Source organism: Thamnophis elegans, chromosome 3 (genome assembly GCF_009769535.1).
Source record: "Thamnophis elegans isolate rThaEle1 chromosome 3, rThaEle1.pri, whole genome shotgun sequence".
In the NCBI taxonomy this organism is placed as follows: Eukaryota; Metazoa; Chordata; class Lepidosauria; order Squamata; family Colubridae; genus Thamnophis; species Thamnophis elegans.
Window position 1 is genome coordinate 75,681,618 of NC_045543.1, and position 14,078 is coordinate 75,695,695.

The following is a 14,078-nucleotide window of genomic DNA, read 5'->3' on the forward strand; positions in this document are numbered from 1 at the left end:
TTTACTATCTAGAAAGCAATGGTCTGATACCCTAAGCAATCTCTTTGAAAAAAACCATTCAATAAAAGATATTTTCTTAATTTTGTGGAATCCCATTCCCCAGTTATTAGTTAATTTCAGAACTGCATTTTCTTTTACTCTGAATCAGACACTAGTTTCTTCTTTAGACTTCTCTCTTAAAGACTTTTAATTTTAAATTTTACTTTATAATATGTATGATATAACAGAACGTTTATATTATGCTATATAAAACCTTTTTTATTAAATGGACTTTAGATAAAATCATTCTACATAAAGACTAGGATCCACATGTCCTCTATACTTGTAGCCAATATTTATATGTTTTGTTAATATGTTGTTTAATATGCTGTCTTATGCTGTATTTAAAAGAACAAAGTATGTTTTTTTCCAACTGAAAAAAGTGGGGATTGTTAATGGGAACTTTTGCAGCAAAATATTCTAGCTTAAGATTTGAATTCATTTTTTCTGATAAACTTCATTCATTCTAAGAAGGCTGGAATATTTCCCCTCCTCTATAGCTAACGATCTAATGTTAATTAAAACTACCTGTTTACTATTTTTTAAAATAATCACATGGCAAGAGGTGCTGAGTGCATATTGTCTGTCCAACAAGTTGACTCTTACAGTTTATTCTTATGCATATTTAGTTAGCATGAGTCCTGCTGAGATCAAGTGTCTTAGAGATGAATGTTTGTAAGGCTGAAGTATTTCACATTCTCTGCATATCTATTTCTAGGATCTAATTATATATTTATATGAGTTGCATACTATGCTCTCAATTCTCAGATGCTTGCATTGTGGATTAGCAAAAAATCATATCTTCCTCTTTTTCCTGAATTGGAAGTTGGTAAAGGGGTTCTTTCTTAAGAATTTTGTAGACAAAATTTGCTAGCGTAAATATTTGGCATTATGCCTGTGATCAGTTAAAAATATCTGCTTTAACTAAGGTTTCTTTTTGAACTGGGGCAATCTATCAACATTTCTGTAGTTATCTTTTGTTACTATCTTGTCTTGAGCCCTTTTTTTAATGACATCTATTATCAGATTGAAATGGCGATTGAGACACTGCAAAAGTCTGATGGTCTGTCCACTCACAGAAGCTCTCTTCTCAACAGCCATGTAAGTTGCCTCTTCTTCATGTAAGCTAATCCTTTGCTTATTCTGCATGCTTTGCTTGTCTTCTAAATGCTTGTTTTGTTTTGTCACCCTCCCCCAGCTTCTGAATTTTCCTTTCCACTTTTGAACTCTCATAGCAGCTTTTTTTCCCATGCAAGATGTTAGTGCATCAAAATTGTTTGATTTCCCTGCTCTTAGAAGGCTACTTTTAAGTTTCCTGACTCACTAAAAGCAATTCAGAAGAAAGAGTCAGAACACCCCTAGGTTAATACAATCTTCGCATTATTGTCAAGCGTCATGGGCATTGTATCATAATTTGAAAAGGAGAAAAATCTCATAATGCTGATGAAATACAGTTTAAGTTACATGTAAGCAAAACCTTGTCCACTCAACTTCATTGTATTGTAGTAAGAGAAAGAAATAGATAAATTGCTGATCAATTATTGCTTTAGTTTTGGCCCCATCCAATTTGACCCTCTGACTCACTGTGTTTTTTTTTAAACTATATAAATTGCTTTTTAATTTGTGTACAGAGAAACGGAGAAAACAATTTCAGTATGAACAAATGTCTACCTTTTCAATATTTATGTGCAGTATTCTAGGCTTATTTGACAGGTGTTCTAGAGCAAGGTACAAATGCTGCATGAAACAGCCACGTTTTCCTTTGATGGACTGAAGATTCTATCAAGGACTGATTCAGAGGCTGAATATTTCCACCAAATACCGTTGGAGAAGGTTCCTTCTAACCTTCTCTACCGGTCCAGGTCAAAGTGCTTACAGGCTACATAGCTTCAAAACTACGTTCAGGATTCATTGAAATCACTCAGTCTGGCAGACTTTCAATGCACCTAGTATGTGGCTTTACAGTATATTTCAGGTTGCCTTGTTGACCAAACACCTGATAGAGGTGAGCCAGCAGTGTCACCTAGGTCCCATTTGCCAGAACACTTGGTCATTGTATTCTGGAGGAGGTGATCTGTCAGAATTGATGGGCAAATCTCCTGGCCTCTGCGCTCAAGAAGACATGGTGGCCAAAAACGTTACCAGTTAATGCTGGTGGGAGGCAAAATATCACTCCATTTGCTTGCGTGCTTTGCAATAGGCTAAATAGATAATTGGCAGCAGGCATAGTAGCACCTCTAGTCAGTTCTGGGTTTGCTGAGTGGAAGTTCTGACCCTGGTTACTGGGTTTTCTTCTACAGCCTCAAAAGACTCCTCAATGCCATAGAGAATATTCATTTCAGCCTTAAAAAAAAACCCTGTGAATTCTGGACAGAAAGGCTGTTGGAGGTACTCAGAAGAAGACCAAATTGCTGCACTTTGGTGTTAAAAAGAAAAGAGTGTCTTCCTTTGGAAGTCATCTTTTGCGATGGGTGCATCACTCAAAGCTTCATTGAAGCAAAATATTCCTTTGAGGGTTCAGCAGCCTTTCTATAGAATATCAGTTAAGGAGCAGGAGAGTCATCTCTTTCGACAGACTGTCAAGAGCATATTTGGCAAAACAATACCAAAAGCAATTTTGATTGGCTCAAGATTGAGACAGTTTTACCGCAGCTCTAAATGTTAGGTTCCATCCACTGATTCTATTGAACCTACACTAAACTGGGCCAAATTTTAATTAATTATATTAATATTTAATATGTCACATATTAATCTGACAATAACATAGCTATGCTTTAACCTTCCTTCACAGAAAATACAGCAAGAGGTTTGGTTGGTGCCCTGGAGCACTTGAATAATTTCAAATAGATGTTCTCAATTAGTTTGTGGCATTTTAGGCACACTTACTGTTTGCTTATTAAATATTAAATTGGAAAGTCAGTTGCCTTATTTTCTAGCCATTGCAAGTTAGTGTAATAATTTACATTGTTTACATATGGAATTTATTACACTTCTCTATTTGAAAAACAAATCAATTTATACAATATTTATTTTTAGTTATCTAAATCAGATAATTTGTGAATTATTCAGCCTTCACTGAATATTAATGTACAGGTAGTCCCTGACTTACAACCACAGTTGAGCCCAAAATTTCAGTTGCTAAGCAGGATAGTTGTTAAGTGAATTTAGTCCCATTACCATAGTTGTTAAGCAAATCTTGCTTCTCCCATTGACTTTGCCTATTTTAGCCAATTGAGAAGTTTACAGATGGGGATCACATGATCCCAGGACACCGTAACTGTCATAAATGGGAAAATCATGTTTTCACTTTCATTGCAACTTCTAATGGTCACTGAATAGTTATAAGTCAAGGACTACCTGTTTGTATTTTTATTTTTTGTTTTTATTAGTAAAATTTCTAACAGAAAAACTGCATCATAAAACTGTGGTCCTGTGATTTTTTGTTTATTTGTAAATTTAAACATAATTTAAAAATAGAATATGCCCTTACCCAAGTTAGATGACTACAATAAATTGAGGGGTGGGGGAATTTAATAGAATATTAGAATAAATTTCAGGCCTCTCTTCAGAGGAAGAGCAAATGCACTTCGGAGGGAGGCATGGTCTGTGATGCAAGGGCCACTACAGAAAAGGTCTGCCATCTCCCAACGTATCTCTTGTGGGGAAGAGAACTATCTTTTCTACATGAACTTGTTGCTGTGATACATATTTCACTCTGGAGCATTAGATTATCATTTAGAGAAGGTGAGCACTAAATAAATAAACAGCAGCTGCACTGACTTGAGTTACATTTCATAAAACATTTTAGATTTAAATTGAATTTTTAGTAATGTGCTATTCTGTTTTGTACATTTTCCTAAAAATTAGGGATGAAAAACTAACATTCAGAACTGGTAGAAAGGGAAGTATCTTTATTGATTATAAATATTGCACTTAATGTCAGCCTTTGTATGCAACTGTAGCAGTTGCAGATTTGTTTTGGAACAGAATTTCACAATAATGAATCATGCAATTAATTCACAGTTTTGGAGAGTGTGCCAATAGCAAAACCTTAAATGACATTAAGACCATATTATGTGTTTAGTTCCTAAAAATATTGTTAATAATTGCTCTTTTTATGACTTTTTTTTATTGACGTCCATTCCTTATTTATGGTACCTGAGTTAGAGTAGGGTACAACTGAGCAAGGAAATTCTGATTAGCTACAATGCTAATGGTAATCATAAATTAATTCTGCATCAACCTCTGTCAGTTATTTGTTTCTTGCTTGAGATTATTTGAATCCTATTTGCTTAGATATAACTTATGAAAGTTATATCACAACATGATTTTACTTTCAATGGCTTCCCAGGCAAGGAAAATTTTGAACCAGAGTCCTAGATATTGGTGCTCAAATTGACATGGAGCTATTGGCCAAAAATATTTTCTTAAGTTGGTTGTCTAAGAACAAATTTGCAATTTGAAAAATGCTTGTCAATGACTTGGACACAATCTTTAAGAAGGGCCTATTCTAGAGCAAGATTTGCGTTGTTGGATTCCAGGGCCAAATATTGACACTTCCATCACTTGTTATATCATGATAGTACATACATGTGTATTACCTAAGCCATTGAAAATATTGCTCATGTTTTGTTTGACTGCCCCTCCCTGAGGCTTTGGTATTTATCATTCCTATTGGAATAACAGCCCACTGGAATCTGAATCCTAGTTTGCCTTATTTCCTCCTAGGCTCTCATTATATATTGTAAGCAGAATTGCTAAGTTTATAATTAGGTCCGTTGAACTACTGTAAGAACCCAATACATTGAATAAACGGGGGTACTCTCTAAGGGCAATGCTGACTCTTGATGTTACCACATGTATTATATCACTGCATTTTATTTCATCTATTTTATCCCGGAATCAGATCATGTACTTTAATTTCATTTTATTCATATGGCCGTAAGGTTAATCAATTAATAAACTGTTTCTATTACTATTTCCTCGGACCTGTTGTGTACTGCATCCACTTATAATTATGTGACAGAGCAGCTGTTTGTTAATTCTTGATTTGTTGTTGTTTCAAATGTGGAATTATATTAATTAATTATATTAATATCTTGAAAATAGTGTACTGCTTGTGATAGAACTTCTTGCTGTTTAATTTAGTGCAGAAGATCCTTTGTCAGTGAAGTATGTAGCAACATTTTTAAGAAGATTCCTTGACTGTGCTGTGTCAGCCATATTTATGGCAAGTGACATGAATTTAGAATGAATTAAAGATGGATCATCTATCTGGGAAAGCAGCTGTCTAGGCTGGGAAGTTAAGCAGAGCTACCTCTAGTTAATCTGTAAGTGGAGACAACCAAGGAATAACAATAGCACTTATACCACTTCAGAACATTTTACATTTTACAGCCCTCTCTAAGCAGTTGATAGAATCAGCATATTGTCCCCAACAATCTGGGTCCTCTTTTTACAGACCTTGGAAGTACGGAATGCTGAATCAACCTTGAGCCAGTGAGAATCAAACTGCCAAACTGTTGGCAATCAGAAGTCAGCAGCCTGCAATACTGCATTCTAACCACTGCACAACCACGGCTCTTAACTAGGATTGTAGGCTTGATTGAGAAAAGTCAGAAAAAATTCTAGTGGTAAACTTATTTCTATATCATAGCCAAAAAATCTATACAGACAAGTTTGCATGAAGGTACCAGAAAATGGAAAAAGGCTTTATTTTTCATGATCCAAGAGGATGAAAAAAAGTGACATGCATTATTTTTCTTTTGTCATTATTAATTCATTTTGGCACAAATAGGAAGAGCATAGATACTTTAACGCCTTCTGGTTAATTTTAATGAATTATGTGCATTAAATATTCTTAGTTTCTGGGTTGAGCGGTGCATGTTCAGTTCATTAGTGTATTTAATAAAAGACAATGATTATGATTTCCCTTGCTCCATATCATCATCCTGATAGCAATTAAAGATCAGATTCTCTGATCAGCTATACAGAGAATGAAAACATGAAATAGTCAGTGAGTGAATGTGAGATAAAAAAAAGACTGGCATTTAGTTGCAGAGGAAAGATATGGAAAAGAGCTTGCCGAATTGTGATGTGGAGGTAAATAAATTTTCTTACCAACTGTAAGCTAAGTCAGAAATTGTCAACTGTTGTTAATACTGTGTTTCCCCCAAAATAAGACAGGGTCTTATTTTCTTTTTACACACAAAATATGGCTTGGGCCTTATTATGAGGGGACGATTTATTGTTTTGGGGTTGCCGGGCGGTTGCTCTCTTGTGAGCAGGCTCCCAAAGAGCCGGGCACAGCCTCATGGGCGAATGGCTGTGTTGTGCTGTCGCAGCAGCGCAACACAACAGCCATGAAGTGACCACGCTCACGAGCAGCCACCCGGCAAACCCCCTTTCCAGCCAGGCACAGCACCATTCACTGACCTAGGGGTATCGCCAAGCTGCGTGAGCGCCTGTCCACCACTGCCCGGCTCCCGTGGCTTGGCGCCTTTGAAATGCCAGTGAATGGCACTCTGCACGGCTTGAGAGGGGGGTTGCGCGAACAGCTGTTCCGCTCTCGCTCACATGCCTCCCAGCCTCACAATGCCCTGGCCCAGCTCTCCCTGCAGAGCCAGGGCATCTCCGCTGCCACCACCGCCACCACCCCAGTATGGCTTTTTCGCGGCTTCCAAACTGAGTCTTCTGGCAGTGGCCGCTCTGGGCGTACACTCTATGGTTGTATGCTCTGCCGACAGCCAGCCCACAACCATAGAGTGTATGCCCAGAGCGGCCACTGCTGGAAGACTCAGTTTGGAAGCTGCCGAAAAAGCCATACTGGGATGGGGGCGGCGGAGGTGCCCTGGCTCTGCAGGGAGAGCTGGGCCAGGGCATCGTGAGGCTGGGAGGCGCGCAAGCAGGAGCGGAACAGCCGCTCACGCAACCCCCTTTTCCAGCCGTGCAGAGCGCCATTCACTGGCATTTCAAAAGCGCCAAGCTGCAAGAGCCAGGCGGCAGCAAACAGGTGCTCACGTGGCTTGGCAATACCCCTAGATCAGTTAATGGCGCTGTGCCTGGCTGGAAAGGGGGTTTGTTGTGCCCGGATCTTTGAGAGCCTGCTGGCAAGAGAGCAGCCACCTGGCAACCCCCCTCTTCAGCTGGGCACAGCGCTGCTCACCAACCTAGCGGTATCCTGAATGCACCAAGAACGTAATCACCTTTGCCCCCCCCCGTTCCCGCGGCTTGCCACCTTTGAGATACTGCTAGGTTGGTGAGCGGCGCTCTGCCTAGTCAGAGGTGGGGGGGTTGTCCAAGGGCCTTATTTGCGGAGGAGGGCTTATATTTTTGCCCACCAGAAAAATGTGGCATGGCCTTATTATCAGGACATGTCATATTTTCGGGGAAACACAGTAGCTGCCCTTCCAAAATTACAATCAAGGTTTATTTGGTATGTAGTATTGTCAAACTTTTGAGCTTGACAGTGTAGCATTGCTCATATTCTTAAAACTGTTAGTATTTGAAAGATACCGATGAGATTGTTTATAATAATTTTTAAGTAAGCAAACAAAATCACATGTTTGTATATTTTAATACTATTTTCAATTACAATAAAGCTAACAGAATGTATATTGGCACCTTCAGATTATTCTCTATAAACTTCATTTTCACTGTTGAAAACTATTCTTGTTTTGTGTAGGAAACTCATACTGCTGGTTATTAGAGAGAGCAGTTGAGAAGCTTAGGGGTTGTGTATCTCTGCTAAAGATGATCTACAATAAGCAGGTAGACTATACAACAGCAAATAGCACCCATTATTCTGTTCCATTGACTTGATTAAAGTGGTGCTTTTATAGCAGCATGGGGAAAAAGTGCACAGCATGCTAAATCAGAAATGGAACTCCTTTCAATCCACCTTTCTATTTTCATTAGCTTTTTTCATCTCTTTGATCTTGAATACACTGATTTCCACATAAAGTTTTTATTATAATTGCCAGAGATGCAGCAGACCAGGCTTGCTGTACAGGTCCTCTTTGATTTATGACCACATTTGAAACCAAGATCTTGGTCGTTGACTGAAGTGGTCATTAAGCAAGATGTCATGTTACTGCTTTGCTCAACAAACATAATCCTAGCATTCCTGGTCGAGGTCATTAAGCAACCTCGCAGGTCATTAAATGGGCTAAATCCAAGGTAAGGGGTGTAGGGTGTCACATGGGGGATGGGGGAGACCACTGAAAATTCTCTCTGCTGAAATCCATACTGAATTTTTCAGTCCCTGAATGGATACTGTCAGACGGCACCTTGTACTCCTTTCCTTATCACACTCCCTCCCCCTCAGGAACTGGAAATCCTTCCTGCTGAATTCCAATCCTCCCTCAGGATTTGAGCTCTATTTCTGCACCCCACCAAAAGAGTTCAGCTCCATTCTATGTGGATGATGTCATTGTGTGCGTGACATCACAGGATCACAGGTCACTTGGCAACCGGTCATAAATGTGAACAGGTTGCCAAACACCCAGATCACAATCATGTAACCATAGAAATGGTGATACAATATTGTACAACAGCTGGAAGTGTTTAGGGGCTGTCATATGCCAAAGCCCATATGATGGGCTTTTCAAGGTCATTGTAATTCCTGACCATCATTAAATAAAATAAAAGCATTAGCAACTTAGGACTTACAGTATGTACTGCTTCACAGTACTTTACAGTCTTCTGTAAGCGGTTTACAGAGTCTAGGATTACTTGTACTTAATAGCCTGGATCATTTCACTATATTTATAATTCTACTGCCAACTGGATTTTTTTTAAAGTTTTTAATATTTGCATTATTTTTTTTCTCTAACAGTCAGGAACATATGCATTAGTGACACTTTAACAAGTGTTAAGATTGATAAGGAGAGATCCTTTAGTTACTTTGGGGAGTTTTGACATTCAAAGTTGTCTGATGACTAGAGTGAATTAACAGCTCTAGTTCATCACCATTATAGGCAATGCAAATTCTATTGCTTTATATACAGTAATTCACTTTTCCAAGGGACTTAACATTGGTGGGTGCTGCTTATACATGAGATTGCTTGGAATTTTATAATAAATTTATGGCTAATAATCAGTTTCCCCAGCTTTAATGTACAGTAAGTAGGAAAAGTTTTTGAAGAATAAAAATAGTCTCATCATCACTATTAAAAACCAAGATTATATATATATTGTTTTTCCTCTGCTGCTACTGGGAATAGAGAAATGAATGTGTTATTCCATGATGATGGTGGCAAAGGAACTTTTAGAAATAACAACAAGAGCAGCAGCAGCAATTAATACTACCTCTAAGCTTTCTATTGCATCTGTGCATGATTTACTCAGATGTCACCTTATTCTGGCTAGGTTGCTACAAAATGTGTTATTTTTACTTGTCTCTTTTGATAGTGTGATTAAATGATTCAGTCACACCCCAAACAGAGATGCACTAGAACCACCTGTTGTCAGCTGAATCTTTACAGTAACTTTGCAGAGTCATGTGAAAGAGGGGGTACTATTTGAAGACATGCCATTTTTACTTTCAAAGTTTTGGGAAATTTAGAGTTTTGCTTAATCAAGGAACCCTAACCCTTTCTAAGCGGTTCCATTTCATTAAAGCTATAGCATAGCTTTAATGAAATAGCTAACGAGATTTTTATTAAACAATATATTTTTTGTTGCTCTCTCATCATAAAGGTGGCCTATTTTAGATGTTATGGAATTGACTTTTTTGCTTTCTCCATTGATAAATGAACTCTGCTCCATGTATATCATAAGTATGTAAAATATACTGCTTAACATGCAATTATTAACATAGACCTGTCTTGTTTCACATGTGAAATAAATAAAATCATTGAGAGAAATAGCTTTTAGGGCCAAATGAAATTTTCAGAGAAATTAAATATTTTATCACATGTAAGGACAGATTTTGCTCTTTAGCAAAGCAAAATATAATTATTATTCCAGTAAAATTGTGCAATAACCTTAAATTTGCTAATCCCATACCACATAGAACTATATTCACTTCATAAATACCATTCCTTTTTGGCTTGTATAAACTACCGTCAGTATTGCTCACATTTTCTCAAGGGCTAACACTTTTTGTCTAAGTATATATTATTTCACTTTAAGTGAAATTGCAGTTATTTTGTTGAAGTATTTAGTGTTGTCTGGGGTCATAAGTGGATTCTGCTTTTCCCCCATTATCTGTAAAGTTATAATGAAAACACTAAGTTTGAAAGAATTATCTTGGAGTTGGAAGAGGGAGCTAGTTCAGACAATAACTATTATTTAATCTCTAATGAAGCCTCTTAATTGTTCTTTGAACTTGCCTTCTTTTTTCTTTGTCCCAAAATTGAAATAGCTTCAATGGCTTTTAGACAACTATGAAACAGCAGAAGGGGTGAGCCTTCCCAGAAGCACTCTCTACAACCATTACCTGCGACACTGTCAGGAGCATAAATTGGACCCTGTCAATGCTGCTTCTTTTGGAAAACTAATACGGTCAATTTTCATGGGCCTACGGACCAGAAGATTGGGAACCAGGTTGGTGTAAGAAAATCAAGGTTTGGGGTATAAGTATTACTTCATCTAAGAGCAACTGTAATGCATTGAGGCCAACATTAGCATATAAAAGGAATCTCATTAAGTCAAATCAAAGTCTGATCAACAAGTCTCATAGCCTTTTTCCACTATAATTTGAGGAAATAGTATTTATGGCATTGAGTCTACAATTGCAGTAAAATCACTTAGGGAATAATTGTCATTGATAGCTGTATGCTACATGCATTTGTTTTTGGACAGACTTTCAAAAAAATTGGTGCAATTTTTTTTTCTTGTATAAAAATGTATTTCTTTTTAATTGTCCTGAATGTTATTGCATATTTTTTCAGTATGTAACTCAGATGAGTAATATGAGAAAGAGAGAAACATATTGTCTGCATTTTCTATCCTAAACATACTTTCATTTCCCCTTTATGAACTTTTTCTAAGCTACAGATAATATGGTCTTCTGTAGTGTAATACTTTAGACATCTAATTATTTGGGGACACTTTATGTACCTTTACCAGCTTTCCAACTATTTTATTTTGGAGACCTAGTGGCTCAAAATGTGCACAATATCCCCAAAGTGTTTGCACTACACAATGGATTCACTTATTGGAAATGTAATTTTTAGAGTCTTTTGTAGTGAATTGTGACTTAGGATTTATTGCTGCCTGGCAGAGTTTTTTAAAAGTTGACTTAACTTTTCCCCATAACTCAAAGGGGGGGGGGATAATTACTGCTAGTTCAAAGCACATTAGTATGTTTTTGAGGTTTGGGTTTTATGCTCTAGTGTAGATCATGTTACATTTAATTACATTAAACTGCATCTGCTATTTTAAGTTTATTCAGCTACTTCAGTCTTTAGGAATAATTTGATATAAACAAATTGCAATCTCATTACTTGCCCCTAACTCCAGTGGTCACAAACAAAAATCCTTGGAGAGTCACTTTGTACATGTCTTCCTTATAAAACTGATCTATCCACACCTATTGATTCTTTTAATAATAATGTTCTACCAATACATATAGAATAATTGTCTAATTACAGGTAGTCCTAAACTTGCAACCACAACAGAGCCCAATGCTGTTAAGTGAAACATTTCTTAAGTGAATTTTGCCCCATTTTATGACCTTTCTTGCCACAATTTTAAAGTGAATCACTGCAGTTGCTATGTTAGTAACATGGCTGTTAAGTGAATCTGACTTCCCCATGGATTTTGCTTGTCAGAAGGCTGCAAAAGGCTATTACATGATCCCGGGACACTGCAGTTGTCATAAATACATGCCAGTTGCCAAACATCCCGGTGGAAATGCTGCAACAGTCATAAGTCTGAAAAACAGTCATAAGTCATATTTTTCAGTGCCGTTGTAACTTTGAACAGTTCCTGAACAAATGGTTGTAGATTGAGGACTACCTGTAATAGACATATTTTCTGCTGGCCTGGATTAACCACCACCCCCTTCTAGACTGTGCAAGTTTATATAGCCACATAAATAAGTTTTTGATGGCAATTCTATATAACAAATACAAAGTCTTAAACTTTGTAAATTGGCATTCAATCTTTGCCTCCCTCCAAATGTTTCTGTATTGGTTAGGGCTGGGCATTGCCTTATCATGATTGTTTTAGTAGCTATGGAGGTCCAGGCCAGATTCTAAGGCAAGTCAGGACTATAATACGCTGCTTATCATTATTTCATTTTCTACTTTTGGAGGCTGAGTGCTAATTTTAGGGAGTCATTACTTTTTGTTACATACTACTTATATGTCTTTCACTGTATACCAGTGGTCCCCAACCTTTTTATCGCCGCGGACCAGTCAGCCTTTGATAATTTTACCGTGGCCCGCTGAGCGCGCGCAGGGGTGGGGGGGCGTTGTTCGCGACGACACATTGATTGTTTATATATCAGATTGTTTTGATTAAACAACTTTTATTTTATTGTATTTAAACATGCCTTACAAAATAAAATACAATTACATAAATATAAAGTGCTTTAATATGCCCCCCCCCACCCGGACAGACTTATGTTCCTCAAAGACCATCCTGAACCCTCAACCCGGACCAACCTTTCTGCCCGCCCTCCCCCTCCCCACCACATTCGGCGGGCAAAGAACAGAGCGCGCGCGCGCGAATGCCGTGGAGAGAGAGAAAATAAATATATATATAAATATATAACTGTTTGGGAGTAAAAGCGGGGAGGCGCACCCGGCCGGGGGGGGGGAGGAGGAGGAAGGAGGGTGGGAAGGAAGCTGGCAAGCGAAGAACAGAAAGTAATTAGCAAGGATTAAAACGACCTGCCGGAAAAAGGAGAGGGGAAAAAAAAAACACCAGATCTGACGGCTAGTGCAGCCTCCACCGGAGGGGCTGCAGAAACACACACCGCCAGTCCTGTCCTTCCTTTCCAACCAGTCTCTCTCCGCGCGCGCATACACACACACACACACACCACACAAACACACACCCGCCGGCAGATATGCACGCACACACACTTTTTTTTTTTTTGCAATTGGCAGAACTACGGTTTTCTTTCTTTAAAAAAAAATAATTAAATGGAGGTGGGGGGTGTGTGGAGAGAAAGGGAGAGAAGCGGACACATAAAACCGAGTCGCACTCACGAACCACAGCATGCATCTGGGTGACAAAATTGCAGGGAGAAAGCAGGAAAAGCCGAGGAGAGAGCAAAAAAAGAAAAGAGCCAGACCAAGCACGGCAGGGCGGGAAGGAAGGCGATGATGATTGGGGGAGGTTTGAAAAAGCAGATCCAAGCGCAAAAGTTACTGAGTCATTTCAGCGGCGGCCGGAACAGTTTTCTTGACTCCCTCCCTCTCTCCCTCTCTCTCTCCTCTCTCACTCTCTCACTCTCTCTTTCCCTGGCGATGGATCGGTGCGGGTGGGGGGGGGAGAGAGAAGGGAGGAGACGGCGAGGGAGGGAGGGAGAGAGAGCCGAGGGTGGGACCAAAGGGGGGGGAGAGAAATGCATTTAAGAGGAGCGGATTTAAAAGAGCGATCATGGCCCCCGGCCGCTGCGCGGCCCGGTGCCAGGTACTCCACGGCCCGGCACCGGTCCGCGGACCGGGGGTTGGGGACCACTGCTGTATACTATCCAGAATTAGGGATTAGTTTATTTTTCATTTATCATTCAGGTCAATTCAGATGCAACTAGAACAACGAATGTGAAGAATTCATTTACATCCCAACTCAATTTTCTTCAACAAATATAAACTGTTTTTTAAAAAATGTTTGTCTTATAATTCTTTTCCATATACCTCATAAAGTATTTTTCCCACTTCTTTGGAATCCTTTTTGTTTTTATTTGGGTAAAATGCATCTTTAAAAGAATTAATTTGTCTAAGAACTTCTCTGGCTATGCTACCAATAGGTAGTCGTACTAATACCTTGGATTGATAATATCATCTTGATCTAACTATTCTTTTCAACTCTGCTTCTGTTATTATAGTTTTAAATAAACTTCAAGCATGATAGAAAGGCTC

At 38.6% G+C, this 14,078-nt stretch overlaps 1 protein-coding gene across 1 annotated transcript in view; it reads left to right on the top strand.

Annotated features, from left to right (window-relative positions):
* Positions 1-14,078, top strand: part of RFX3 (regulatory factor X3) — a 190,861-nt gene that overhangs the window by 128,693 nt on the left and 48,090 nt on the right. Inside the window, exons 5-6 of the mRNA XM_032214341.1 lie at positions 1,066-1,140; positions 10,406-10,587. Of these exons, the coding sequence (XP_032070232.1) occupies positions 1,066-1,140; positions 10,406-10,587 (257 nt within the window). The remainder of the gene's footprint in view (positions 1-1,065; positions 1,141-10,405; positions 10,588-14,078) is intronic.